We start from the raw sequence: 24784 nt of genomic DNA, 5'->3' as shown, positions 1-24784 counted from the left end.
AAAAAATCTTCCATCTGCTATTTTACTCCCCAAACGGCCACAGCAGCCAGCACAAGGCTTGGAGCTTGGAATGCCATTTGGATTTCCTTTGCACATATCAGGAGTCTCAAGCACCTGGGCCGCCATCTGCCGCTTCTCCAGTCCCGTCCACTGGGAGCTGGGTCAGAGGCAGGGCAGTCAGGACTGGAACCAGTGCTCTGACATGGGTTGCCAGCATTTGCAAGCACCAGCTTAATTTGCAGTACCACAGCACAGGCCCCTCTTTGCCTTCATAATTTCTGCCTCCAGTCTGGCCCATAAGAGCAAGTCCCAGCAGGTGATGCAGCTGATGCAACCTGTGGCTGAGGATGAGGTCAACACTGATGGGGAGACCTGAGCAACAACCCAGTGAGGTTCCCTCTTACAGGATGGAGAGGGGCATGCAAAGGGGCCAGCCCAGGCCACCTGGGGGTAGGGCCAGGCTGTACCCACCTCGTTCATGCTGAGGTTGTAGAGTGATCCTACAGTTTCCCTACCTAGAGTGTCTTCAGGTTAACAAGACAAGACGCATCCCCACGAAGAGTCCATGGCAGGGTGCAGCCCAAGGCGCCTGCTGAAGGGGTACCTGCCATTCCTCTCCTGCTCTCTGGTCTGAACAGATGCAGGGGAGGTCTGGGCTGCTGGTCTCCATCCAGGGCACCTTGTTCACCTTGGCCAAGGGGACCAAATAGGAATCCTATTCCTGCCCATTCTGGTTCCAGGGGAGCTCTGGAACTTCTCTCTCCCCTGGTGTTTGGGATCCAGTCAGCAACACCCACCCCCTCAAACCTGTGTCCCCCCTCCTATAGGTGAGCTGTTCTGTGAGGTTCTCGCTAGCCAATCTAATAAGACTGTTTGGGTCAGGCGCCACAGAGTGAAGTGGTCAGGGGTGGGTTGGAGCTTGGTTTGGCTCTGGCTCTAAGTCTGATCTTGGCCAAGTGCCTCAGGTTTTATAGGAAAGCCACACCTATAAAAGGTGGCAGATTGCCTAGAGTAACCCATGACTGGTTTCTTTAAAGGCACTTTGGAAACCCCCAAATACTCAGAGAAATGCAAACTTCTCCCAGGTGCTTCTATCTGTCCCCAAAGGCTGCAGGCACGTGCCTGAAACAGCCAACCACTTACATGCAGGGGTGGGGGGAACCTCTCACTGCCAAAGACTTATCACATCAGTGGTGGGCCATACAAAACGATCAGCTTAAACATCAATCTGCTGTAGATGTATTGAATTTGAAGTGCCATCCGCAGTTGCCTTGGCAGGGCCAGGCCAAATGACTTCATAGGCCTTAGGCAGGCTGCAGGCCTGGGCTGGATGTGCCCTACCGCTGGCAACCCTTACGCATGTGGGCCTGGGACTCTGGGTAGAGAGAAGTCATTGTCAAGTTACCACTGCAGGCCCTGTGGCCCAGGGGGTCTGGGAGGGAGGTTTGTGGTTAGGGGCTCTGGTTTGGCTCCCAGGGGAGGTCTTTCCTTTGTCGCATGTCAGGTCAGCCTTAGGGATCCTAGGTCCCTGAGAACTGAGAGTAACTACCCAGTGACTGCCCAGATGGGGGGTGGTGGTGGTGGTGCTTGTCTAGGAAGCTGAGAAAAACACTTCCAGCCTCATAAACAGTAATTAAACAAAACGAAACTGTGCTTTTTGGTTCACTGGAAGTCATTAAGGAAGTGATAAGGATTTGGAGAGCCTGCCTCCCACACATACGGTGAGAGGCGGCCACACTTGGCAGGTAGTCAGTGGGCTCAGGGCTGAGGCCCGGGCTGGGCAGGAGTGGTGTGGGGGTGGCATCCCTCCACACCCACTGCCTCCTTCCCCACCAGGACTGAAGCTGCACCCTGAAAGCAGGTGCAGAAGACACACTCACAGCAAAGGGCATCTCCCCTGGTCCAACTTCAGCCTGACCATGGCAATCTAACCTTGTCTGCATGGGTTCAAACAGTGGCCTATTCTGGGGGTGCTGGGGAGTGGAGTTAGCGGGGACTGTTTTGCAAACCTCTGCCTTCTCCCCATTGATCTCCTTTCTACACAGCAGGCCTTCCGCCACCACCGTGAGACCCACAGAACTTTCTCATCACCCCCCCCAACTGCTTCACCGTCCCCTCCCCACACTGTTCCCATTCTACAGCCTTCACCCATATCCCCTCCCTCCCAGGAAGTCTTCCCCCAAAAGCGCAGTGTTTACATTCCCCTTCTGGAAGCTTCTGGCACCCATGAAGTGCTGGCAGCTGCAGCCTCGGTCCACTGGAAGGCGCTGTGGCAGGTGTCTGGCTTGCTTGTCTCACTCCCAACAGGAGGCCTGCTGTTGTCACCAATAGGTCCCTTATGCTGGATCCTGCACACCAGTCTCATACTTCCACCCACCGGGGAGCAGAGACAGAGGCAGTGGGGTGTCAAGGGGGCAGAGACAGAGGGAGTGGGGTGTCTCTAGGAGCTGGGCCCATGTCTGCAAGCAGGCATGTAGCAGGGCCTGTGCCTCTGCCCAGCAAGTCTGGTCACAACACGGTCTGCTGAGCTGGTCCGCAGAATCTTCCTCAAGCAACCCTGCTCCCTGGAACCCAACCCCACTCCCTGGAGCCCAACCCCTTAAGAAGCTGCAGTTCCAACCTTAGTCACCCATGGAGACGCTCCTGACACCAGGTGGCAGCATTGGCCCAAAGTTCTATCTCAAGCGTCAGCTCTGAGGCTGTCAGCCAAATACAAACTTAAAACTTTTACTTCTGGTACAAACGATAAATACTTTGCATTAAAAATCTGGAATTCAAGTGTTCCACATACGTCACTCTCCCTCCCTGCCCCAGAGCCTTAAAAAAAATATCTCGACATGGAGGGGACAGAGCTAGCATGGGCTCTTAGCGGCCAAGTCCAGGTCTGGGAAAGGCACGTGGTTAGTCTGAGTCTGTGGTGGGGGAGGGGGTCTCTGCCCGCCACCCCACAGGAGGCCCTGGGGTGGGGCTGAAATGAGAAGACTCTGCAGTTTGCTCCCTTTGTTGGGGAGGGGAGCTCCCTTAGGACAGGAACCCTAAAAGCGTTCCAGAGAAGATTCTTATACTGTCACATTTTGGTTGCCTCAAAGGGACCACTTCAGGGGAGATGGAGAAGGGATGGGGAAGGGATGGGGTGCAAGCTTGGAGGACCCCACCTGTCCCTCTCTGTCCCCAGCAAGGCACAGGCTGGGAGCAGGGTGAGGGGTGGGATGGGAGGCTGCTTTCCGATGTGGTCTTCTGTGCTGCCACACCCACCCCTTCACAGTCACAGGAGATAGGGCCAGGGGTGCCAGGGTTAGGCCAGTGGGGGAAGGGAAGCGCAACCCAGCCTCAGGGGCTGGGGCAGCACCCACGATGGCCCCTTCCCCAGGCCTACTCTGGCCAGTCCGGCTAGGGGTCTTCGTCCCAGAGACACAGCTGCCTCTGAGGCACGTAGAAGTGGAAGCTGTAGTTCTTGCGGCAGCTGCGGATGCCGCACTTGTAGGGCGCTGGCCGGTCACGGCTGTGGCAGTACTTGAGCATGCAGGGGTACCAAGCCAGGCTCAGGCTGTAGCGGCACATGCAGGCCTTCCCACGGTCGCCCAGCTGCCCGCAGCGAGGCAGTGGCATCTGCTCAGAGGTCTTGGACAGAGCCTCGAACACAGAGCTGTCCACACCTGGAGGAGAGAGGCCAAAGATGGGAGAGGGATGTGGACACACCCTTGCCTGGCTGGGTAGTCTGTTGCCCAGTGGGCATTTGCAGACACTGCCTGCCCAAGGCCGCAGCACCAGGCTTTCTGCAGGGCTGGCGTGTGCATGTAGAATGCCACATAATAATGACATCACCCTCATCTGTTGGGTCCCCACTCCAAGCCAGAAACTCTATGCTTCATTCCAACACCCCATGAGCTGGGTTTTGTTGTGGCTGTTTTCTAGACAAGAAAACTGGCCCAGAGATGTTTAACCATCTGGGTGAGGTCACACAGCAAGAGTGGAGGCAGGACAGGAACCCAGTAGCCATCTGTTACTCTACCATCGTGCTGTGCAGAAGGAGAGGCATGGATAGGCTGGGCAACACTTTAAGGAGGCTTGTTAAACAAGGGACAATCTGATGGATACAGGCAGGACAGTGTTTGCACAAAGGAGCCCGCAGAGAAAGCATGCATAGGAAGGGTGCTGGGGGAACGGCAGGGTCTGGCTCCTAGGCCATGGGAGGAGCCAGTTTCCTGGGCATGCCAGAATCAGGACCCTTGGCATGGAGTATGGCTGCTGAGAAGAGAGGACAAGGCCACGGCTCTAGGGGGCAGCTGTCTAGTGCTCAGTTGGCTGGACCTGGAATAATCTCCCTGTCCCATAGACATAGATGACTTCAGGGCAGTCCTGGGAAAGGTATGTGGAGGGAGGCCAGCACTGTGGGTATGCAGCACTGTGGGCATGCAGGCAAGAGGCAAGTTTCTGACAGGTGGCAGCACAGGTGGGCAGGGAGGATGGGTCAGTGTCTCCCTCCCATGCCTAGGGGTAGGTATGATGGGGGATGTCCTGGAATCTCTCCACAGTGGAGTGTTGCCTGGAACAGGTCCCTCTCTTCTACTGATGCTCCTCACTGCACAGTTATACACGCACTGTCTCTTCCAGGAAGCCTTCTTGGCAAGCCAGCCATTATCACAGTCCCTATGGATTTCCTCCCGAGGAGGTTCTTGGCTGGGAACTGGGGTGTCTATGCCTCTGACACCTGTGTTGTTCAGTCTCTGCAGGTGCAAACGAAAGAGCCACTCAGCTCTGGACCATGCCCCCCACCCAGCTCTGGACTGTCCCCCAAGGCTCCTCCTACCCCCACCAGGAGCCAACCTTGCTCCAGCCAGAACCGTGCATCCTCCTGGCGGGTGTAGATGGCATCAGCAGCCTCGGCACACACGTTGTGCAGGTGGGGGCTCAGCAGGCTCCCCTGGCTGAAGTTGACGGCCACGTCCATGTGCAGCTGCTCCGAGCCCCGGACCTCCTCTGCCTGCCGCACGGCCCGTGGGTTTTTCTGTATGTGCAGGAGTGAGGTTATAGGGTTATGGGGCCAGGTTCAGGACTCTGGGGTGAATGAGGTACCAGAGGAAAGCCCTGGGTGAGCTGGGGTAGGGATGCTGGGTGAGGAGCTGGGCAGGGCGGACCTGGGGTGGGTACTCACCTGCCGGAGCTTGGCCATGGCATCGCTTGGGATGATCTCATTGTGCTGCAGCCGGGTGACAAAGCACAGGGCCTGGAACTGACTCTGCCCCTTCTCCAGCTCCCCCAGGATCAGGGCTCGGAAGATCTTCACGTCCTACGGTGGGAGAGCAGGAGGATGGGAAACCAGCCTGGAGGTGATGGTGGGAATGGGGCTCCCCCTGTTAGTCCACCCCTGTGGCCAGCTCGGCCCTGGACTCCACCCCACAACACACACCTCCCTTCTGCTAGCCTAGCAAGCTACTTTTTGTTTTGTTTTTAAGATGTACTTATTTATTTGAAAGTCAGAGTTAGAGAGAGAATATTTCCATCTTCTGGTTCACTCCCCAGATGGCCACAACAGCCGGGGTTGAGCCAGTCTGAAGCCAAGAGCCAGGACCTTTCTCTGGGCCACCCACATGGGTGCAGGGGCCCCAATACTTGGGCCATTCTCTGCTGCCTTTCCCAGGTGCTCTAGCAGGAAGCTGCATCAAAAGCAGAGCAATTGGAATTTGAAGCAGCACCTGTATGGAATGCTATCATTGCATACCATAACAATGGTCCCTGGTCTATGGATTTTAAAATAATTTAAGAAAATGAGAGAGAGAGAGAGAGAGAGACCTATGAGAGAGTTCCCACACAATGGCTCATTGCTGAAGGCCCACAGTGGTTGGGGCCTGGGGAGCAGACATGGAGAAGCTGGGAACTGAACCAGATCTCTCCCAGGGTCAGCATGAGTGCGAAGTGGAGCCAGGAATCAAACCCAGGAGCGCTCAGGTGGGATGAAGGCCAAATGCCCCCATTTAAACTCACAGCTTACAACAGCACGCTCCAGTGTTCCCAAGTCTCTGGGAAACTGAGAGCAAACTACTGAACAAACTACAGAGAATCCTTCCGAAGCACCAGCCTCCCCTGGCGGCCCACAGCGCCCCCTTCTGGCATCTGGCTTACTCACAGCTGATGCTTTCCCTAGTGTGGCCCTCAATCCCCAGTCACCTGACCAGAGCATCCTGGGCAACGGGCTGCAGTTTTCCAGAGCTTTTCTGACCTGTGATTCAGGTCTGATGAGGGGTCTCAGAATGCACTGCTCCTTGCCCTGGACTTGGGCTGGGATAGTTTGGAGCACAAGGCAGAAGCTGCAGATTGGCTGCAGCTGCTGTCACCTTCCAGGCTCAGGCAGCAGGGCCAGCTCAGCTCTCCTTACGTCCTCTTCCCCCACGGGGTTATATAAGGTATTGCCAGCTCCTTCCTGTTACTGCCTCACTGGATGAATGGGACACTCACGGTGGGTGGAGGGAGACAGACCACAGGATAGTATGGGATCTCCTCAACCTGGCTTCTGGGACCCCATTCTCATTGGGGTTCTGTGCCTTGGGTCACTGTCCCCACAAGAAGCTTGCAGGTCCTGGTGAGAAAAGGCCTCAGTTTGTCAGGATCGCCATTCCTGACCCATCTCCATGGTACTCAGCATATAAAGCCAGGTGGGGGGAACTAATGAACTATAACAGCACATGGGCCCAGCACCCCTCACCTTAGGACCTGAGGTTCCTGTGGATGGAGAGTGGATTCTGCACCTGCTAGGGTATAAGTGTTACTTGGCTTCTGGGTACAGACAGCAAGGGGACTGAATTTCACCCCAAAGCTGCCACACTGTCCTGCTTCCGGGGTCACAATGCTGGAATCTTCTTGTCCTGCCAGCCCGGGCCACTTGATCTTGCCTTCACTCAAGTTGGCTGTGGGGAGGCGGGGAGGCTGGCCCACTTGGGGCACATTCCACTCCTAGCTCAACTCCTGCCAGAGGAGACTTGACACTGCACTTCCCCTCCCAGGGCTCCAGCCACAAAGATGCCCCCGGGGCAGGATTCAGAAACCACTGCCCCGGAACAAAGCTCCGGCCCTGATGAAGAGGCCTCTGCGGCTGATACACACAACCTCTTCTCTGATACTGTGGGCATGTGCAGTCAACACCCCCATGGTGTGAGAAGCTGCCTTTTGCCCACATGCCCGGCAGAAAGTGCTTGGATTTTAAACCAGCCCAGAGAGTGGGAGAAATCTGTGTGAGCTTCTTTCTAGCTGCAGATGAAGTAACAGTATCATTGACAATAACCAAATGTTACTTCCAAAATGGAACCTGGCTGGGGGCAACAGAGAGGGAGTGAGAGCCTCTCACAGTCACAGAGGATTTCTTCTGCAGCTCCTACTGGTGTAGCACACAGATTTGCTGCAGTTTCTAGCTTGAAGGGATACAGTGTTGTCATCATGGGTCAACAAGGATGAGCCATGCTATTTAAAGCCACTGCAACAACAGGAGGTAGGAACTATGATTATTACCCAGTTTGGACTGGGAAGCTTGCTCAAGGTCATGGGACTAAGAGGAAACATAACTGGAATTTTAACCCTGCCTAAGTGCTCATATCCAGAAAACAAAACTGCCTCATGGATCTACAAGTTCAATGTTTTTGGTGTCCAACTAGAGACACTGCAACATAGAGCTAGTGTGGTCTGCCCTTGGTTACACAGCTAGCAACAGGTGGAGGCAGGATTAGAACTCTGGTCCCTCTTCTCATTATGCCTGTCCAGCAGCAGCTGGTAAACCTTCCTTACACCTGCTTGGGCCATGTAGCAGCTCCTGCTGATGGCCAAGGTTAACAGACAGTAAAATAACAGGAGGAGACGACAGGGCAGGGACCCCCTGCAACCCCACCTGCCCAGACCTTCTTTTTCACTTTTTAAAAAGATTTATTTATTTTATTGGAAAGACAGAATTACAGATTTAAAGAGAGAAGGAGAGAGAAAGAAAGATCTTTTGTCTGCTGCTTCACTCCCCAAGTGGCTGCACCAGCCAGAGCTGAGCTGATCCAAAGCCAGGAGCCAGGAACTTCTTCTGAGTCTCCCACATGGGTGTGGGTTCCCAAGGCTTTGGGTCATCCTCTGCTGCTTTCCTAGGCCACAGGCAGGGAGCTGGAAGGGAAGTGGAACAGCCAGGACACGAACTGGTACCCATATGCAATCCTACTGCTTTGAGGGGGAGCATTAGCCAATTAAGCCATCACACCTGCTGCCTTGAACTTCTTACACCCTCAAATCTCCAATCTTCTCAGTCCTGTTTCTCTAGAAAACAACCCTTCTCGTTCTGGGCCCTTAGGAAGGCATGGACAGCCCTGATTACTGTATCCATCTACTTGGTCACAGAACTCTATCATTCTGACAGGTGGCCCTTCTGCCTTCTACTCCCTGCACCCGCAACCTCACTAGCAAGGTTCTAGAGCTTCCCTCTTCCTCTGCACAGAGGGAGAGGTGGGGGAAAGAAGCCCCCAGCTTCGGGAAACATCTGGTCAGAAAGATGCCTGGTTTCTGACCTTCTCTCTCCCCATTACCCCCTCCTGGGAGTTCCCCAGAATGATTCACCAGGATGTGGCCCAAAGCCCAAGGCCAATGGCATGACTGAGTAAGAGCCCATAGCAGGGGCTGGAGGCAGGCTCCTTGGGATTAGGATTCCCAAGATGTTTCCAGAAGGCTTCTCCTTCACCTGTGGTTTCCCAGACCACTCTGGTCCAACAGAAGCAGCAGGCACCAGGAAGAGGTGGACGCTCACTGCAGCCGGGACCAGCACATGGGTTGTGCAGGAGGGCACAGCAGGCATGCCACAGAGAGAGGACTGGCTGAAGTCCTTTCTGTAGTTATAAGTGAGGAGCAGGCAGCCCTGGGACTGCATAGGGGTTAAAAACAAATTCTGGAGCCAGAGTCACCTGTGTTCAAGCCCTGGGTTTGGCGCTGCCAGCCACATAACCATGGGGGCACTGACAGACCAATGTAGAGAGATTTCAAGGAATGAATGAGTGGGTCCCTGTGTGATGGCTCAGCGGCTAAATCCTCACTTTCCACGCACTAGGATCCCATATGGCACCAGCTCGTATCCCAGCTGCTCCACTTCCCATTCAGCTCCTTGCTTGTGGCCTGGGAAAGCAGTAGAGGACAGTTTAAAGCCTTGGGACCTGTATTCATGTGGAAGACCCTGAAGAAGCTCCTGGCTCCTGGCTTCAAACTGGCTAAGCTCAGCTTTGGCCACTGTGGTCATTTGGGGAGTGAACCAGGGGACAGACCTTTTTGTACCTCCTTTTCTTTGTAAATCTACCTTTCCAACAAAAATAAATAGATCTTAAAAAGAAAAAAGGAAGAAGGAATGGTGAGTGACAGATCCCAAATACAGCAGGCTGAACTCCTCCAGGTTCTCTCTCATTGCTGCAATCCTTGGTTCTGTGTCTGCCTCACTCCCACTGGAATCTACTCCAATGGGAAAAAGTAAAGGTTTTTCTCCTATAGATGCACCTGTGCTCTAGACAGGTCAGATGACTCCTCTGGGGCTTGTGGGTGATCAGCACATTAATGGGACAGCAGTGCCCCACACGACCTCTGGCAGGCACCAGGCCAGGTGGAGGTGTGGTCCTTGTTTAGGGCAATTCAGAAAGGAGGCTGACATCTGGCCACCCTAGTCAGTGCCCCTCGGTGAAGCCTAGGGTTGAGGCATCCCTACAGCTGCTCTTTCAGCCTCTTGGAGTTCAGGAGAACATCTCTCTCTAGGGTATGCAGTGTGAGGTTCCAGCAGGGGAGGTGAGCTTCACCAGCCACAGTAGCTGAGCCAGAATGCTGAGTGTTAGGGAGGCCAAGGATGGATGCCGGGGCACTGGGTTTTCCCTTAAAGGAAGGGTCTGGGAGGGAGGATTCTCAGAGTCAGGTGCATCCAGAGGCTCTCGGCAGTAATGGCCCTTTGCAGCAGAGACACTGATGGGGGACATCGGGCATTGAGGGTCTTCCAAAGCCTCCACTCAACCACTTCCTCCATGCTGCTTCCTCAAGGCGCCCTCTGTCCTCGCCCCAGAGAACAACTTCCAAGGCTGACAGCCCCTGGTCCACAGCCCCTCTTGCATGCCCCCTTGTACCAAACTGGAAAGCTTGCAGTTTCCAGAACGGGTGGCACCATGTCACCCTTGCACCCTCTTGGTAATGAACTCTTCTGCCAGGACGGCTGCAGCCCATGCTTCAGGACTGTCCACAGGGCCACCTCTCTGGGCACCATGTCACCCTCACTGCCCCTGTGGTAGTTGCCTCTACAATGCCAACCCCGTGGCTGACTCTGATCTCGTTACCTGTCTCCCCTTGCAGACTTAACTTCTAGGGGCTCAGCAAATGTTTAATAACATAAACAGAGGCCAAACAAGAGCATGGCAAGGTGCTGGGAAGAGAGGTGGTGATGAACCAGAGGTAGGGGAGGGAAGCAGTGGGGGCAAAGGTGGTGACACTACAGCTGGCACCAGGGGCATGGCATGGGGTCTGGAGGGCCCAGGTGAAGGACTTGGAGCTTTATCTGAAGGATCACAGCAACCTACTGGTGGGTTCTGGCACCTGTGGGTCTGCAGCTTGGAGCTCAAGCTGACACAACCTGAGACCAGCGAGTACTGGATCCAAAGCAGAGGGTCCCTGCTGTCACTTGGCAACAAGTCATCTGGGCCCTCGGTGAGCCAACCCTGGTGCCAGGGCAGCAACTCCCAGCTATTTATGCCACAAGCCCAGCATCTGACACAGTGCGGAGGCTTAACACCTGGTAGCTGGGTGAATGAAGAAACGGTCGGTCATTCAAGTCCCAGGCTCTCTCTTCCTGGCCTGGCTTGGCACTGGGTTGCTTGGCAGACTGGTACCCCTACACCTGCTCTTTTGGCTTCTAGATGGTTTAGGGGATCATCTCTAGGACATGGTGCAGTGAGGTTCCAGCAGGGGAAGTGACCTTTACTAGCCACAGTGGCTGAGCCAGGACTTGGAGCCTAGCCCTTCCGACTCCCAGTCTGGTAATCTCCAAGCTCCCCTCCGCCCCCATGCTCAGCCACCAACCACAGACTGGAAGCCTTTGTGCCTACTCCCTGCCACTTAGCTGCCCATCTGCCCCAAAGGGGGATGCTCCAGTCCAGAGCCCTGGAGGTACTTGTCTGTGCAGAGAAGTCATGGAAAGTGGGGTGCTGAAAGCCCTGTGAGCAGGAAGGTGTCACACCAACCCTCCCTGGTCAGCTTCCAGGGCCAAGAAGGAGGCATGGGGGGCGGGGAACCATGCTGTTTTACTTCAGCATCAGTCCTTGGGGTTTTGTGTTACTCGCAGCCATGTCTAATCTGAACTGATGCACACAGACTGACACCTGCTGTCTGCATTCACAGGGACTGAGTCCAGAAGGCCTTACCCTCCCCACCGTTTGTTCTCTAACTTATTCTTGTTCCAACCAAGTCTCACATGGGGCCTCCCGCTGCCCAGCCCCACATGCCCCTGACCTCATGTCCTCCCTTGCAGTCTTTCTCTCTGGGGGCCACTCTCCCATACTCTTTCTTCCCAATCCTCTAGTCTCACGCCCAGCTTCAGCACTACCCCGCCCCCACCCCAGCCTCCTCTTGACCACCCTGGTCCTTCCTCCCCAGTCCCCCCATCCCACTCCGGCAACTTGGTGGTTGCCCTTCACTCTCAGGATGCACTTCCCTATGCCTTCTGCTGCATAGGTGATGAGGTGCCCCAGCCTCAAGCCTTGCTATCAACCTCTTCCCACTGCAGGAAAATATGCAAAACCAAGTCTGCCTCCTCCCAGTGTCCCCCCTTCCTGCCCCTGTGGTGGTGGTCCCCTTGTGCCTCACTGCCTCTCCCGTCCACCACTCACCACAGCAGCGGTCACAGCCTGGGCCCAGCCAGTGCCTTGGGACCCACAGGCCCAGTTCGCCCCCACCCCCTCGCTCCTGGACAGCTGGCGCTCGCTCTCCCCCTGGGAATATCCTCAGCTATCCTGCTCTCCTCTCCACCACCAGAGCTCATGATTCTGGGGCCTAGGCTGAGCCAATCTAAATATTTATTCCTCTGCTCCTGCCTGGGGCTGCTTGCCTGATAGCTACAGAAAAGGGTCCAGCTTTGGTGGGGGCTGGGGAGGGTTAACAGGGAGGGAGAAGGCTGCCGGAGAGCCGGCCTAACCTCACACAGGCAGCTGGCACCTTGGTTGTTGGTGGGCTCAACTTCCCCAGATTCAACTCGGGAACCAGGCGAGTGCATGCCCAGCAAGGAACCCAGGAGCTGGGCCATCTCCATCCTGAGCTGCCCGCACACCCTCCGGGTCAGGCCCCATACAGAGGCTTCTTGTTCCGAGGCAGTGGTGCAACGGCTAGACAGGGGCAGTGCCCCCAACCACCAGCCCCCTGAGCGCTGTCAGCCAATCGCAAAGGTCACGGTTGTCCTGACTGCCCCTGGGGAACAATGCAAGGCTTTATGTGGATCAACTGCGCCCCACTATCCTGCTGACTCAGGGCTCCCAAGAAAGGGGCTGCACTGCACATCGGCCTCTCACCCGCAACCCGCAGCCCCAAGGCTCCTCTTACTCCCTGCCCTGGATGCAAATTCCCAGCCCATGATGCTTTAGTTCCTGGAGAGGAAAAAAAGAAGTAGGATCCAGCCACCCCTGGTGGACTCATCAGGTGAGTAAGGACACAGAGGCCACAGGAGGCTGCTCCGGAGTGCCTGGCTACTGGAGTTTCACCTCTCACAAGTGGCCACAGCCTCGACTACACTGGCCTTCTTGGTGACGTCGCGTGCAAGCCCTAAGCATCACATCATTGTCGTTGAGCTGAAATGTATACAGGGAGCAGTATCTGTGTCCACTTTCTGCGACTTAGAAACCATTCTCGGGCCCGGCGGCGTGGCCTAGCGGCTAGAGTCCTCGCCTTGAAAGCCCCGGGATCCCATAGGCGCCGGTTCTAGTCCCGGCAGCTCCACTTCCCATCCAGCTCCCTGCTTGTGGCCTGGGAAAGCAGTTGAGGACAGCCCAATGCATTGGGACACTGCACCCGCGTGGGAGACCCGGAAGAGGTTCCAGGTTCCCGGCTTCGGATCGGCGCGCATCGGCCCGTTGCGGCTCACTTGGGGAGTGAATCATCGGACGGAAGATCTTCCTCTCTGTCTCTCCTCCTCTGTGTATATCTGGCTGTAATAAAATGAATAAATCTTAAAAAAAAAAAAAAAAAAAAAAGAAAAAGAAACCATTCTCCCTTGGCCATACTCTCTGTCGTCCACTCTCCCCACCCCAATCTTAGCCAGGGCCAATTCTCTCTCCACTGGGAGCTGGCAGCCAGAGGAGGGCCTGTTGCACTGAGGTCATGAGCCAAGGCACTCTTTTTCAGTGTCCTGCCAGGAGCCCACCCACAGTGCTTCGGGGGCAGAGCAGCTGGGATTCCTGGAGTCTCATCGAGGATCACCAGCTAGCTTGGTCCTGTCAAAGTCACATGGGAACTCTGAGTCTTAGTGATTATGACTGAAAGCAAAGCTCTGGGTTCCAGAAAGTTCTGTTCCTCTCCTGAGAGCACTCTACTCCCCCAAGAAGACTCCTTGTCCATTACACGCCCCATGCCAAAGTGAAAGGGGTCTGACAGGGGGAGGGAGGGTGTCTGGGTCCTCAAAGCTCAGCTGTGTGAAAGGATCGCCTCTTGGGAGGGCCTTCTGGTGTATCCCACACAGTGTCCCTGACTCCTGCACCCCCACTCTCAGGGCAGGGACTCACTTAGGCACCTCCTGGAAGTGTCTCTCCTCCAGTCCCACTCACCTTCAGTCCCCAGGGCCAGGCCCTCTGAGGGACCCTGCAATGTGGCTTACCTTACCTTCTTCCCACCAAGGTTCCAGCCCATGGGCCCTCATGACTGCTTTCTCCTGGCCTTTCCAAGTCTGTCCCCTCCCCCTCCCTCACACCCCCAGCCCTCATACAACCACACATGACTGTCTTCACCTCTTTCACCCCACCCTCTCCATCCGGCCAGCATGAACCCAGGCTGCCTGGAACATGACTCATCCCTTCCCTAGCTTTCGGACACTCAGACAAGGGGGTTGGGGGAGGACAGGACACCAGCCCAAGGAAAAGGAGAACCAAGAAGGCTGTCAGACAGACAGCCAGGTAAGAGGCTAGGGATGGGGAACAGCCTGTGGTCACCCATGCCCAGGGATCTTGGACAAGAAGAGCTAATTCTCTTTAAGGGATTGGGCTTATAAAGAAGAGCATGAGGCCCGGTGGCGTGGCCTAGCGGCTAAAGTCCTCGCCTTGAACACACCAGGATCCCATATGGGCGCCGGTTCTAATCCTGGCAGCTCCACTTCCCATCCAGCTCCCTGCTTGTGGCCTGGGAAAGCAGTCGAGGACGGCCCAAAGTTTTGGGACCCTGCACCCGCGTGGGAGACCCGGAAGAGGTTCCTGGTTCCTGGCATCGGATCGGCACAGCACCGGCCCGTTGCGCTCACTTGGGGAGTGAAACATCGGATGGAAGATCTTCCTCTCTGTCTCTCCTCCTCTCTGTATATCCGGCTTTCCAATAATAATAAATCTTTTTTTTTTTTTTTAAAAAAGAAGAGCATGAGCTTATTGATGGTGTGTTATGGAGACAGTGCCTGTCCTGATGCGCAGGTGGATTATATCCTTAAATATATATGCTGCCTAAACCGTTGTTTAGAGTTTCTATGGGTGAATGATAGGCTGCAAATATGTGACAAATCTGGGTCCTACCTTCTTTTAACAGTCTGACCTGGTCCTGCTCCTGGCACCCCACGGCACCCTGGAGCACCCATTGCCTGTGGTGATAACCTTTGCTGCACACTGGAATCGCCTGACATTGTTTAGCAGCTCTGGTTGCCGGCTCTCACTGTTAAACTATAAGCTAGTGGAATCAGGTGTGGATATGGTCCAAAGCTCCCAGATGACTGCCATGTACTGCCGTGAGCCACCGAGCTGCTGCAGTTCGATCAGCCCAGTGGAAAACTGCCTTTGGGCAGGGCTAGTCAACGTGCCGCAGGACCTTTGGAGAGAGTTCCAGGCTTCTCCTTCGTTACCTAGGCTGCAGGCTGGGCCCCACAGCTGCTGAGGGCTGGGTCCAGTGTGAGATTGTGCCGGAGGTTCAGGGACAGAGGTGGAAACCTCCCTGGGCAGAGCCGACAGGGCCAGTGGGAGGGGTCAGACAGAGGGAGGTGGTTGGTGGTGGAGGTGAGGGGTGGGAATCATTGGATAGAGGCTGTGTTCCTCCCAGCCTCAGGATGGACCATCAGGACAAGAGGGTCTGAGGCTTTTAAAAGATGTATTTATTTTTATTACAAAGTCAGATATACAGAGAGGAGAGACAGAGAGGAAGATCTTCCGTCCAATGATTCACTCCCCAAGTGAGCGCAACGGCTGGTGCATGCCGATCCGAAGCCGGGAACCAGGAACCTCTTCCGGGTCTCCTACGCAGGTGCAGGGTCCCAAGGTTTTGGGCCATCCTTGACTGCTTTCCCAGGCCACAGGCAGGGAGCTGGATGGGAAGTGGAGCTGCCGGGATTAGAACTGGTGCCCATACGGGATCCTGGTGTGTTCAAGGTGAGGACTTTAGCCGCTAGGCCACACCATGCCGGGCCCGAGGTTCTGAGGGTTTTTTTTTTTTTTTAAAGATTTATTTATTTGTATTACAAAGTCAGATATACAGAGAGGAGGAGAGACAGAGAGGAAGATCTTCCGTCCGATGATTCACTCCCCAAGTGAGCCACAACGGCTGGTGCATGCCGATCTGAAGCCAGGAGCCAGGAACCTCTTCCGGGTCTCCCACACGGGTGCAGTGTCCCAATGCATTGGGCCGTCCTCAACTGCTTTCCAAGGCCACAAGCAGGGAGCTGGATGGGAAGTGGAGCAGCCGGGATTAGAACCGGCGCCCATATGGGATCCCGGGGCTTTCAAGGCGAGGACTTTAGCCGCTAGGCCATGCCGCCGGGCCCGGTTCTGAGGTTTTAAGGAGAAGGGGACAAGCCTGGAAACGGCCTAACCAGTTAATCCTCCCCACTCAAGTGCCAGGATCCCATATGGGCGCCTGTTTGTGTTTCAGCTGCTCCACTTCCCATCTAGCTCTCCTACCCTCGCATGAGAGACCCGGAAGAAGTTGCTGGCTCTTGGCTTTGGATCAGCTCAGTAGATGGAAGATCTTTCTTTCTTTCTCTTTGTAAATCTGATCTGCCTTTCCAACAAAAATAAGTAAATCTTAAAAAAAAAAAAAAAACAAAACAAAACAGAAGGGGATGATGGTGGATTCCAGGCAGGAGGCTCAGCTTGTGTCCCAAGTCGAAGCTTAGCAGGGAGATTTTGGCTGACATGTGACATGAGCTGCAGTTGGGACGCTAATGGCTTCCAGCTCTTGAATGTTCCACACAGCAACTGGTGCAGAGTAGCTCAGTCGCTACTTAAACTTCTCCAGTTCTTTCAGCAACCATGGGGTAGGTATTCTTACCCCCAATTTTACAAATGAAGAAACGAAGGCTTGGGGAGATGGAAGAGCTTGCCCTGGAGTCAGCCCAGCTAATGAGGGGGTACACCAGGCTTGTCTCAGTCCAGACTCTCTCCCCAAAGGTAACCAATAGCAAACCTCACTCTTCCCAAATGGAGGAGGGGCTGTTCCCAAACCACCCCCAAATGGGTTTGGTACAGAAACATAAAAACACAATGTCCAGGCTTAAAAAAAAAAAAAAAAAAAAGAAAAGAAAAACGGAAAAAAAATCCCTACTTCTAATCAGGACTTTCTTGGAGGAACCAACTCAATACAGAAAAGCATAATGTTTTAAGAACTGAGAAATGCCCAACCCCGGGCACCTGCTTGGGCTCATGGCGGACTGGCAGGTACTGAGGTGGGGGAGGCACACTAACTGGTCCCCACCCAGGCCAACCAGGAAAGCTTGGTGTTAGAGGTCCCTGTGGGGCTGGTTCCTCTTCTGTGACTTGTCCTCTCCATGCCCGTTCTCACCGATGAAACTGGAGATGCTAGGGGCGGGTGTCAAATGCCAGCCTCTGGGCCAGCAGCTAACCTGAAAAGCAGATGTGCAGATGTGGGCGGAGGGCTGGGAACCTGTAACCAGCTCTGAGGACGTTCTCTCACTAGGCAGTGGAGATCCGCTACACCCTCAGCCCCCGTGCCCCGCCTCCGCTGCCGGCCACCACTTCACCCTAACTGTTCCAGGCACAGCCACTGTCACCTGGGCTCTCCCTCTTCCATCAGGGCAGAGCAATAAAATATAAACATGCAGCTGAAGCCCGAGGCTGTAAATACTCAGTCCTGCCCACTACCGTGGACTGCTGTAGCTGGAGCCTCCTCCTGGGTGCCTGGGTGCCTGGGTCCCTGGGGAGGACCTGGGGAGGGGACATGACGACACATAAGGCACCAGCAGTGGGCTAAAGACCAGGAGACTCCCGGCCTGGCCCGAGGCTCACTTGTCAGGACAAAGGGCTGATGAACACGAGATCCAGCCACACTCCCTTGGATTTTCCAGGAATGGAACAGGACGGGCAAAATTCCTCCTCCCTGAAACTCAGGCCAGGGGTACCGCTGTCTCATCAACTTTCCTCTCTCCACCCACACACTGCTCAGGCCTCTGTCTGCATCTTACAGACCTAGCTGGGGCTTCCTGAATAAGAACGAGCATAAAGTCTTCCATTTGTGACTGCTGCCCAGCTCCCCTGGGTCCACCTCATGCATTTGCCAGCCACAGCTGACGCTCCCCCCACCCCTGGCCCCAGCCCAGCGGTCCCTGCTGTCCGCAGCAATTTGTCTGGGTCCAGACTCACCCAGTTCTGACCCATCTCCTCTCCAGTTCCCAGTCTCTGCAAGGGTCTCTGACTTGCTCGGGCTGTCCCACCTCTGCAGGCCCTCCTCCCCTGGCCTGGGAGCGCAGAAGAATCCCTCCGGGTACCTACTACTCAGGCTTTCCCAGCAGCAGTCTAGGTCACTCAAACCTCCCAAACATTTCATAGACCCCTCCTCCAGCTCCTCTTCCCTGCTTGGGGGGTCATGGCGGACCTTCTGGTCCTCTACACACACACACACACACACACACACACACACACACACACACACACACGCAGCTCCTCTCCCCAAAGACCTCGCCCGCTTCTGGTGTGCTTAACCTCACTGGAATACCCCAGGAGCTTCCCCCTACAAGACTGCCTCCCAGGCCAAACCAGGGCAGCCAACTCTGCCCTGGGGAAAGCAGAACAGTTAGAGAGATAGATCAGAGACAACTCCCCCGACCCCCCAAAAAAGTGTCAGCGCTGGGAGGCATCCAGGCATGTCACTGTTCTGCACACAGGTGACAAATGAGGCTGAGCACAAAAGCCACTAGCAGTTGGTCAGCCGGTGGTCTGTCTCGGTTGGGTCGGTTAAGGGCCGGTAGGTAGCCTCTGGAAAGCTCTGGGAGCGCTGGGAAACAGTGAGAAAGGGTGTGCGTGCCCAGTGCCCAGGGATGGACGCCTGGACGCAGGGGTGCAGGATGAAAGAGTTGACTGAGGAGAAGAAAGGAGGCTGGGCACAGCAAGGGTTCACTGTGGCCTCCTGTGCCTCTGCAGGTTGGAATCTACCCTGTCTGCGGGCTCCAAGGTGCCACCCGGTGCCTCACCTTCTTGAAGTCGGCGGTGAAGGAGACCAGGGTGCCGTCCGGCTGGTGCAGCTCGAGGCTGATGCTGTCGGCGTCGCTGTCCGCTTGCAGGCTCTCCTCGGTTACCTGGCCGTCGGGCAGCCGCACGCGGACCCGCAGCTCGGCCGGCGCGCCCGCCGCTGCGCCCCGCGGCGCTCCCAACAGCGGTACGAGCAGCAGCGGCAGCAGCAACAGGAGTAGCTGCGCAGGGCGCACGGTGGGGACCCCGCGATAGCCGGGGGCGCGCATCCCCGGGGGCCGCCGTGGGCCTCCGCGGCCCCGGCGCACCGCGTGGGGGCGGGGAGAGACGCTGGCAAACTTCGCCCGAAGTTGGGGGCTAGTTCGGGGCGCCCCGCTGCTGATCCCCGCGACGTGGCGCGGACACACGTGGACAGCGCTGCACCGCGCAGGGCGCCCCCAGCGGAGACGGCGCTCCCTGACGCTCCCACCGGCTCTCCCGCCCCGCGCCGCGGCCCGGCGCCCCCGGCTTCGGCGCTCACGGACTCTGTTTTGCACTTTTCATTCAATCCCACCCCCCGTCACTTCCTTCAGAAAACAGAAACCACCAGGACCTGCCTTAAAGAGACCGCGCACCTCTTGGCCTTAAAGGGCCCGCAGCGGCTCCGAGCACTACGGCGTGGCAAGGCCCCGGAGAAGGCTCGAGAGGGGACCGCGGGCGGCCCGGTGGAAAAAGCTTTTTCTGGTCCGCCCCCGCCCAGCACACCCCTTCCTTCGGCCGGGGCGGGACGACTGGCTCGCCCTGCCCCCCTTTTCTTATTTGGCTGATTCTTGTGCCACGCGGATAGTCGGGCTAGTGTTTTTAGGGGTTTTGCTTGGTCTATGAGTTTTTCTGACACAGCAGATTTCCAGAAAGTATCTGCAAAATCCGACCTCACCTCATTCTTAGCCTCTTGGTGCTCGCCCTTGGCAGAGAGGAACCTGGGTTGTGGCCCTCCGTTGGCAGGCGTCAGCCCGCTTACCTGGACAGGGCCCACTAACTTCCCACTAGGCGTCCTCACTCCCGCCCTTCACCCACCTCTCACGTCGAAGCCTTTCCCCAGAGTCTCTCCAGGTAAAAGAGGAGCAAATCGAGGGAAATGTTCAATTCCAGGCCCCTGGTGGGGGTGGGATTTCCAGGCATTGAGGATGCTGGCCCTCCATCATCGCCCCCCACTCCTCCCTCCCGCCCGTGACAAGGAGTTGGGTATGACTTGCCAATCACCTAGAGCTCCAACCTGGGTAAGAACACTGGGCCATAAACATTTGTGTCTCCTTACCCTCAGGAGCTCTTGGGCATACATACAGAGTTTTGTGGGCTCAGGAGCCCACTCAAGGGTAGTTGGGGGAGGGGGCTATTGCCAGTTCCAGGCCAGAGAAAGCCCTGGGGCAGACTCAGGACTTGTTGTTCCTTGCTGTCCATCTTTGCTTCCATTTGCTCTAGATGCCCACTGTGGGGTGATAGCTCCCCTCTGCCCTGCCACCTCTTTCTCTTCCAAGGTCCCTCCAAGCAGGGGCTTGGGAAGGGCAAAGTCAATAGAATCTGTCTCTCACCACCAACCCAGGGCCTTACTTGTTGCAAGCTCTGCCCCCCAAGGAGAGACTGAGGGTAAGAGACGTGACTTAGCTCAGGGTATTACAAGATTGGACTTTAGGGGAAAAAAATCAGCCAGTTACTTGCAAACACAGACCCCTGGTGGGGGATCCCTAAGCTATGGAATGAGGTTCCCCAGGGAGAGGTGGCAAGGGTTGGATATAAAGGACTGATGGTTGCTGGTGGGCAAGGTGTTAAGTATAAAGGATCTGATCCCAGTAGCTCTGAGTTAGGGAGCCACCTGTCCCCTGAGGGTTTTTATGGTCACATTAGGAGATCAGGCAGGCTGTATGCTGATTGGATTAGCGCTAGGCTTGCATCCCTTGTGACTGACACCCTTAGCTGGCGGGACTGAAGATGAAAGATAGGCAGAGTCTCAAAGCTGGCTTCTTCCTGGACAGGGCACTGGCTCCCTGCAGCCCTCCAGCAAGGTCTTCCCTCTGAGTCAGCCCACATAGCTATTAAAAGGGCCTCGCCTACACTTCTTAACTTTTTGCTTTAGGTTCTGTCCCATCCATCACTGGCGCTGTCCCGCCCCCGCTCTGCAAGAACCCAGAAGTGGCAAAAGAAGCCCCCAAGGCCTGACTTCTTGTTTCATGTCTCAGAGGCTGTCTTTGTCTCAATGCCAGGGTATGGGTATGGAAACAAGGATGCAAGATGGCATCTCTTTCCTGTTCCCCTCCCTGCCACACCACTTCCCCATCATCAACTTTCATCTTGACTTTGCATTTTGAGTCAGATTTTTCTTTTAAAACAATGGACAGTTTGGACCACCGGTTAAGCCACAGCCTGAAGTACCAGCATCCCATATGGATACTGGTTCAAGTCCCAACTGCTCCTCTTCTGATTCAGCTCCCTGCTAACGTGCCTGGGAAAGTACTGGAAGATGGAGCAAGTCCTTGGTCCCTGCACCCACATGGGGGACATTGAAAGAAGCTCCTGGTTTCAGTCTGCCCCAGCCCTAGCCATTGAGGCCAGTTGGGAATGAACCAGTAGATGGAAGATCTCTGTCTCCCTGTCTCTTCTTCACCCCCCATAACTCTGCCTTTTAAATAAATAAAAATAAATCTTTAAAAATGAAAGCAATGGACAATTTGCTATCTCCTGCCACTCCAGAGGCCCAGCTCTCTCTGTCCCTCTTCCTTCCTTTGGATTTCAGCTGGCCAAACTCTCCCAGATCTGGATCAAACTCCCACTCCCCAGAAAGACATTCTCAGCCGTCTGTTGACCTGCTGCTCCAGTCTGGACTTAGCTCTCTCCTGCCCCCTGGATCACCGCAATAACAATCATTATTGTGGCTGCCCCATGGATTGTGTTCTTAGCATGTCTGGGTTCTGTGCCAGGCACTTTATGTGGCTCATCTTAGGTTAATTCTTATGGCAGCCCTGCCCAGGAGGTCCTATTCTTAGCCTCTTCTTTTACTGCATGGGGGAAACTAGAGCTTGCAGAGGTTAAGTAACGTATGCAAGGTCATGAGGGCAGCAGAGCCAGCGGGGAACTCACCTAGGAGTTCACCTGACCACAAGGCCCCTGCTTTTAACCACAGTTAACATCTGCCTGTCTGTCTCCCTCTCTTTCTCCCAGCGCCTTGCGGGCACACACAACCATGCTATCTCTTCCTCTTATCTAACGGTTTCTTGTGTGGTGATCTGGTATCCCCAGTGACGCTGTCAGTTAGAGCAAACAGGCCAGACCCGTGCTGGGAACAGAGAGAGAGCTCCCTTCATCCACCCAGCATAGAAGCACTCATTCATCTTCCCTGTAAAGGCCGTCTAGAAAAGAGCTCTAACAAGCCTAATTACCCTGACTACAACCAAACAGCCCTCATTGTCAGAGAGCCCTTTATGTTGACTTGCAAGCCCTGTGTCACACCATAGACCAATTTCCCTTCCTTTCTTGTCTCCAGTCCTGGGAGAGCAGTTGACAGTGTTGGTTCAGAGCAAGGGTAGCAGGATTGCAGTTCTAGAGACTAGTTGCTCTTGGACTGTGTAACTCGGTGAGCCTGTTTCTTCATCTGTAAAGTGGGCACATCACTGCTTCCCTCACTGGGTTACTTTAAAAAGGAACTATCCTATCTTAAGCACTTTGTTGCGTGCTTGGCCTGTAGTAAGGCTCAGTAAATGGTAATTATTATGTAATGCTGTCGATTGTTTCCCATTATACTATATCCGTGTCTGATTGATTATATCCCAGAACACACATGTGTGTTCGTGCTTGTTATTTTTTTCTCTCTATCCTCTTTAGGTCTTTTGAGGACCCCTGAAACTGGGAAGTGGGCAGCAAGAGATTTGAGAGGGGACTTCCCCTTTGTTTTTTGAGCTGAATGCCTGATTGGGCAGGAAGAGAAATGCTGTGTTATTTTCCATTCTATGACGAAGAACAGAGGTGCTGCCCAGACTGCCATGGAAGGTCAGAAAGGGAACTGGAACCAAAGTCCTCCTTGGGTTCCTGGGTTGAGGAGGGGACAGAAGTGAACTTGCCTTTCTTTGGTCTGGGTCACATGCCAGCCTTCCTTTCTGGACTCTTGCAGGTAGGGCTGGTGAGTTGGACTTTGAGTCTGAGGGGGAACCATGGGCGGTGGGTGGGGGCAGGATGGGAGGGGGCACTCTGGTTTTGCTTCCCAAGGCCAGCTGCAAAGCTTCAGACCCTTCATTGCCAGAGTAGAAGCACAAGTCAGGTTACGGCATCATGTGATTGTGCAGTTACATCCACTGAGGGTGCACTGGAAAAGTGAACTAGAGAGACAAGCAGGCCAGGACAGAGGGCAAGAGGAAAAAGAAAGCGGGATGGCTGGGGAATGGGGAGGGAACAGCCTTTCTTCCCAGGCATGGGAGACATTTTGATCAAGCTGGCCTGAATCAACTACGAGGGAAGGCCACTCTCAAGTCACTGATTCCAAGCCCATGACTCTTTAAGATCCTGGATGCAAGCATCTTCTGCACCCATGCTGGTTCCTCCATGAGGCTTTTCCTGTCCATTGCCTGGACATTTATTCATTTAGTCATCTTGTGTACACACACACGTGCGCGCTGCTGCAATTGGGACCACAGAAAATTCCAAGAGACTCCAGGTTAGAACAGGAATTCTTACCAGGAGGCTTTCCTGGGTCCAGCCTGTGCTTGAAAGATGACTCCAGGTTGATGGACAAAGAGGATGTACCAGTACGTGAGCCTGGTGGGCTTTCCAGAAATGTTAGCAGATAGCGAAAGCATGACGAGGGAGGAGCTACTCCACACCATGCGGCAGAGTAACAAAGGCAGGGCCTTGCGGGCAACGTTAGCATTTTGGCTTGGCTCTGTTTTCTGGCTCTGTTTTCGCAGGAGCAATGGCAATCATTGGAAAGTGTTATGTAAAGGGGTGACATGATGGAACTTGTGCACTACAAAGATCAGTTTGGCAGTAGATTAGAGCCATCTAGATGAGAAGCAGTGGTGGTGGCCCTGACCCTGGTGGTGGCAGTGGGGGAGGTGGGGTAGAGAGGTGCTGGACTTCCACTGTATTTTGCAAATAAAATTCAATGTTTCTGAGAACTGAGGGCAATTGTGTTGGGGTCAAAGACAGCTCCCAGTTCTGGCTTGGGCCAGTGGGTGTCATCATAAATAGAGACTGGGAAACCTGGTAGAAAGATTACTGTTTTGGTAACTCTTTGGGTACTTCTATTGTAATGATTGCACAGCAGTTATGTCTGAAATCAGAGGGCACAAAAGTGCCGAGGCCAGCGATTAGTGGCACTGTTCACATCAGACACCCAGCATTCTGCAGCCAAGTCCAGCCTACTTCTTGTACGACACACAGGCTTGCCAAATGGTTGAAGCACATATGTCTCCTTTTTCACTCAGAGTCTCTGGGTACTGCACCTGCTTCTTGGTTGTGTCCAACTCCAGCCTAGAGTTGTGCCTTGTATACAACAGGTGCTCAACGATGCTGTCACCCAAAGAGGACCTCCAGCTCAGTCTGTGCCATGTGACTCTAAGACTCTTGCTGGCCATGCAGTCCACGGGGAATCGGGCCAGCTCACCATATAGGAAGTCCTTCAGCTGTTTCCAGGAGGTGGTATTGCTTCTGTCCCTGGCAAGGGGAGCAAGGGGTTGTAGATGTGTGTTACTGACAGCATCTGTTCCTCCTGCCTAATAGTTCCCCTTCTGGGCTGCACCTGCAGAGGCCTTTGTGTGCCTACAGTGGGTGGCTTGGGCAGGGCTTGTGTACTTTTGGGCTGATGACATTTGCAGTGGATAAGTTCTCTGTCCTGTATGCCAAGCCTTGAAATTGGTTGGCTCTTTCAACCCCATTTCCCACCACTCTGGCAAATAAACAGAATGCACGTGTCCTGGCTTGGGATGTGATGCTTGCACTTTCCTCTGGGGGCTGGGGAGGGGCAGCTGCACCTGGAGAGGGTCCCAAGGTTTTGGGCCATCCTCTACTGTTTTCACAGGCCACAAGCAGGGAACTGGATGGGAAGCAAGGCTGCCAGGATTAGAACTGGTGCCCATATGGGCTCCCAGCACATTCAAGACAAGGACTTTTAGCCACTAGGCCACCACGCT

The 24784-nt window shown here is 54.8% G+C and overlaps 1 protein-coding gene across 1 annotated transcript; it reads right to left on the bottom strand.

The window, feature by feature from the left end:
* Window positions 1-3018: 3018 nt before the first annotated feature.
* OAF (out at first homolog) lies at window positions 3019-19281 on the bottom strand. Its single transcript, XM_004584991.2, has 4 exons — window positions 18632-19281; window positions 5156-5290; window positions 4828-5008; window positions 3019-3656 (listed from the first exon to the last, which is right to left on the bottom strand). Exons 1-4 carry the CDS (start codon window positions 18896-18898, stop codon window positions 3391-3393), a joined length of 849 nt encoding a protein of 282 aa, XP_004585048.2. The 5' UTR covers window positions 18899-19281; the 3' UTR covers window positions 3019-3390.
* Between the last annotated feature and the right edge of the window lie 5503 nt (window positions 19282-24784).

This window comes from Ochotona princeps, chromosome 4 (genome assembly GCF_030435755.1).
Source record: "Ochotona princeps isolate mOchPri1 chromosome 4, mOchPri1.hap1, whole genome shotgun sequence".
In the NCBI taxonomy this organism is placed as follows: Eukaryota; Metazoa; Chordata; class Mammalia; order Lagomorpha; family Ochotonidae; genus Ochotona; species Ochotona princeps.
The sequence above is the reverse complement of the archived record's forward strand: the minus strand, read 5'-3'. Positions and strand labels throughout refer to the sequence as shown.

Bases quoted from the DNA above. Each gene is read 5' to 3' on its own strand.
- OAF (XM_004584991.2), bottom strand. From the start codon at position 18,898: ATGCGCGCCCCCGGCTATCGCGGGGTCCCCACCGTGCGCCCTGCGCAG. The intron at 5,009-5,155 runs GTGAGTACCCAC...CTGCACATACAG, and splicing joins CCATGGCCAAGCTCCGGCAG to AAAAACCCACGGGCCGTGCG. The intron at 3,657-4,827 runs GTTGGCTCCTGG...TCTCTCCTCCAG, and splicing joins ACGGTTCTGGCTGGAGCAAG to GTGTGGACAGCTCTGTGTTC.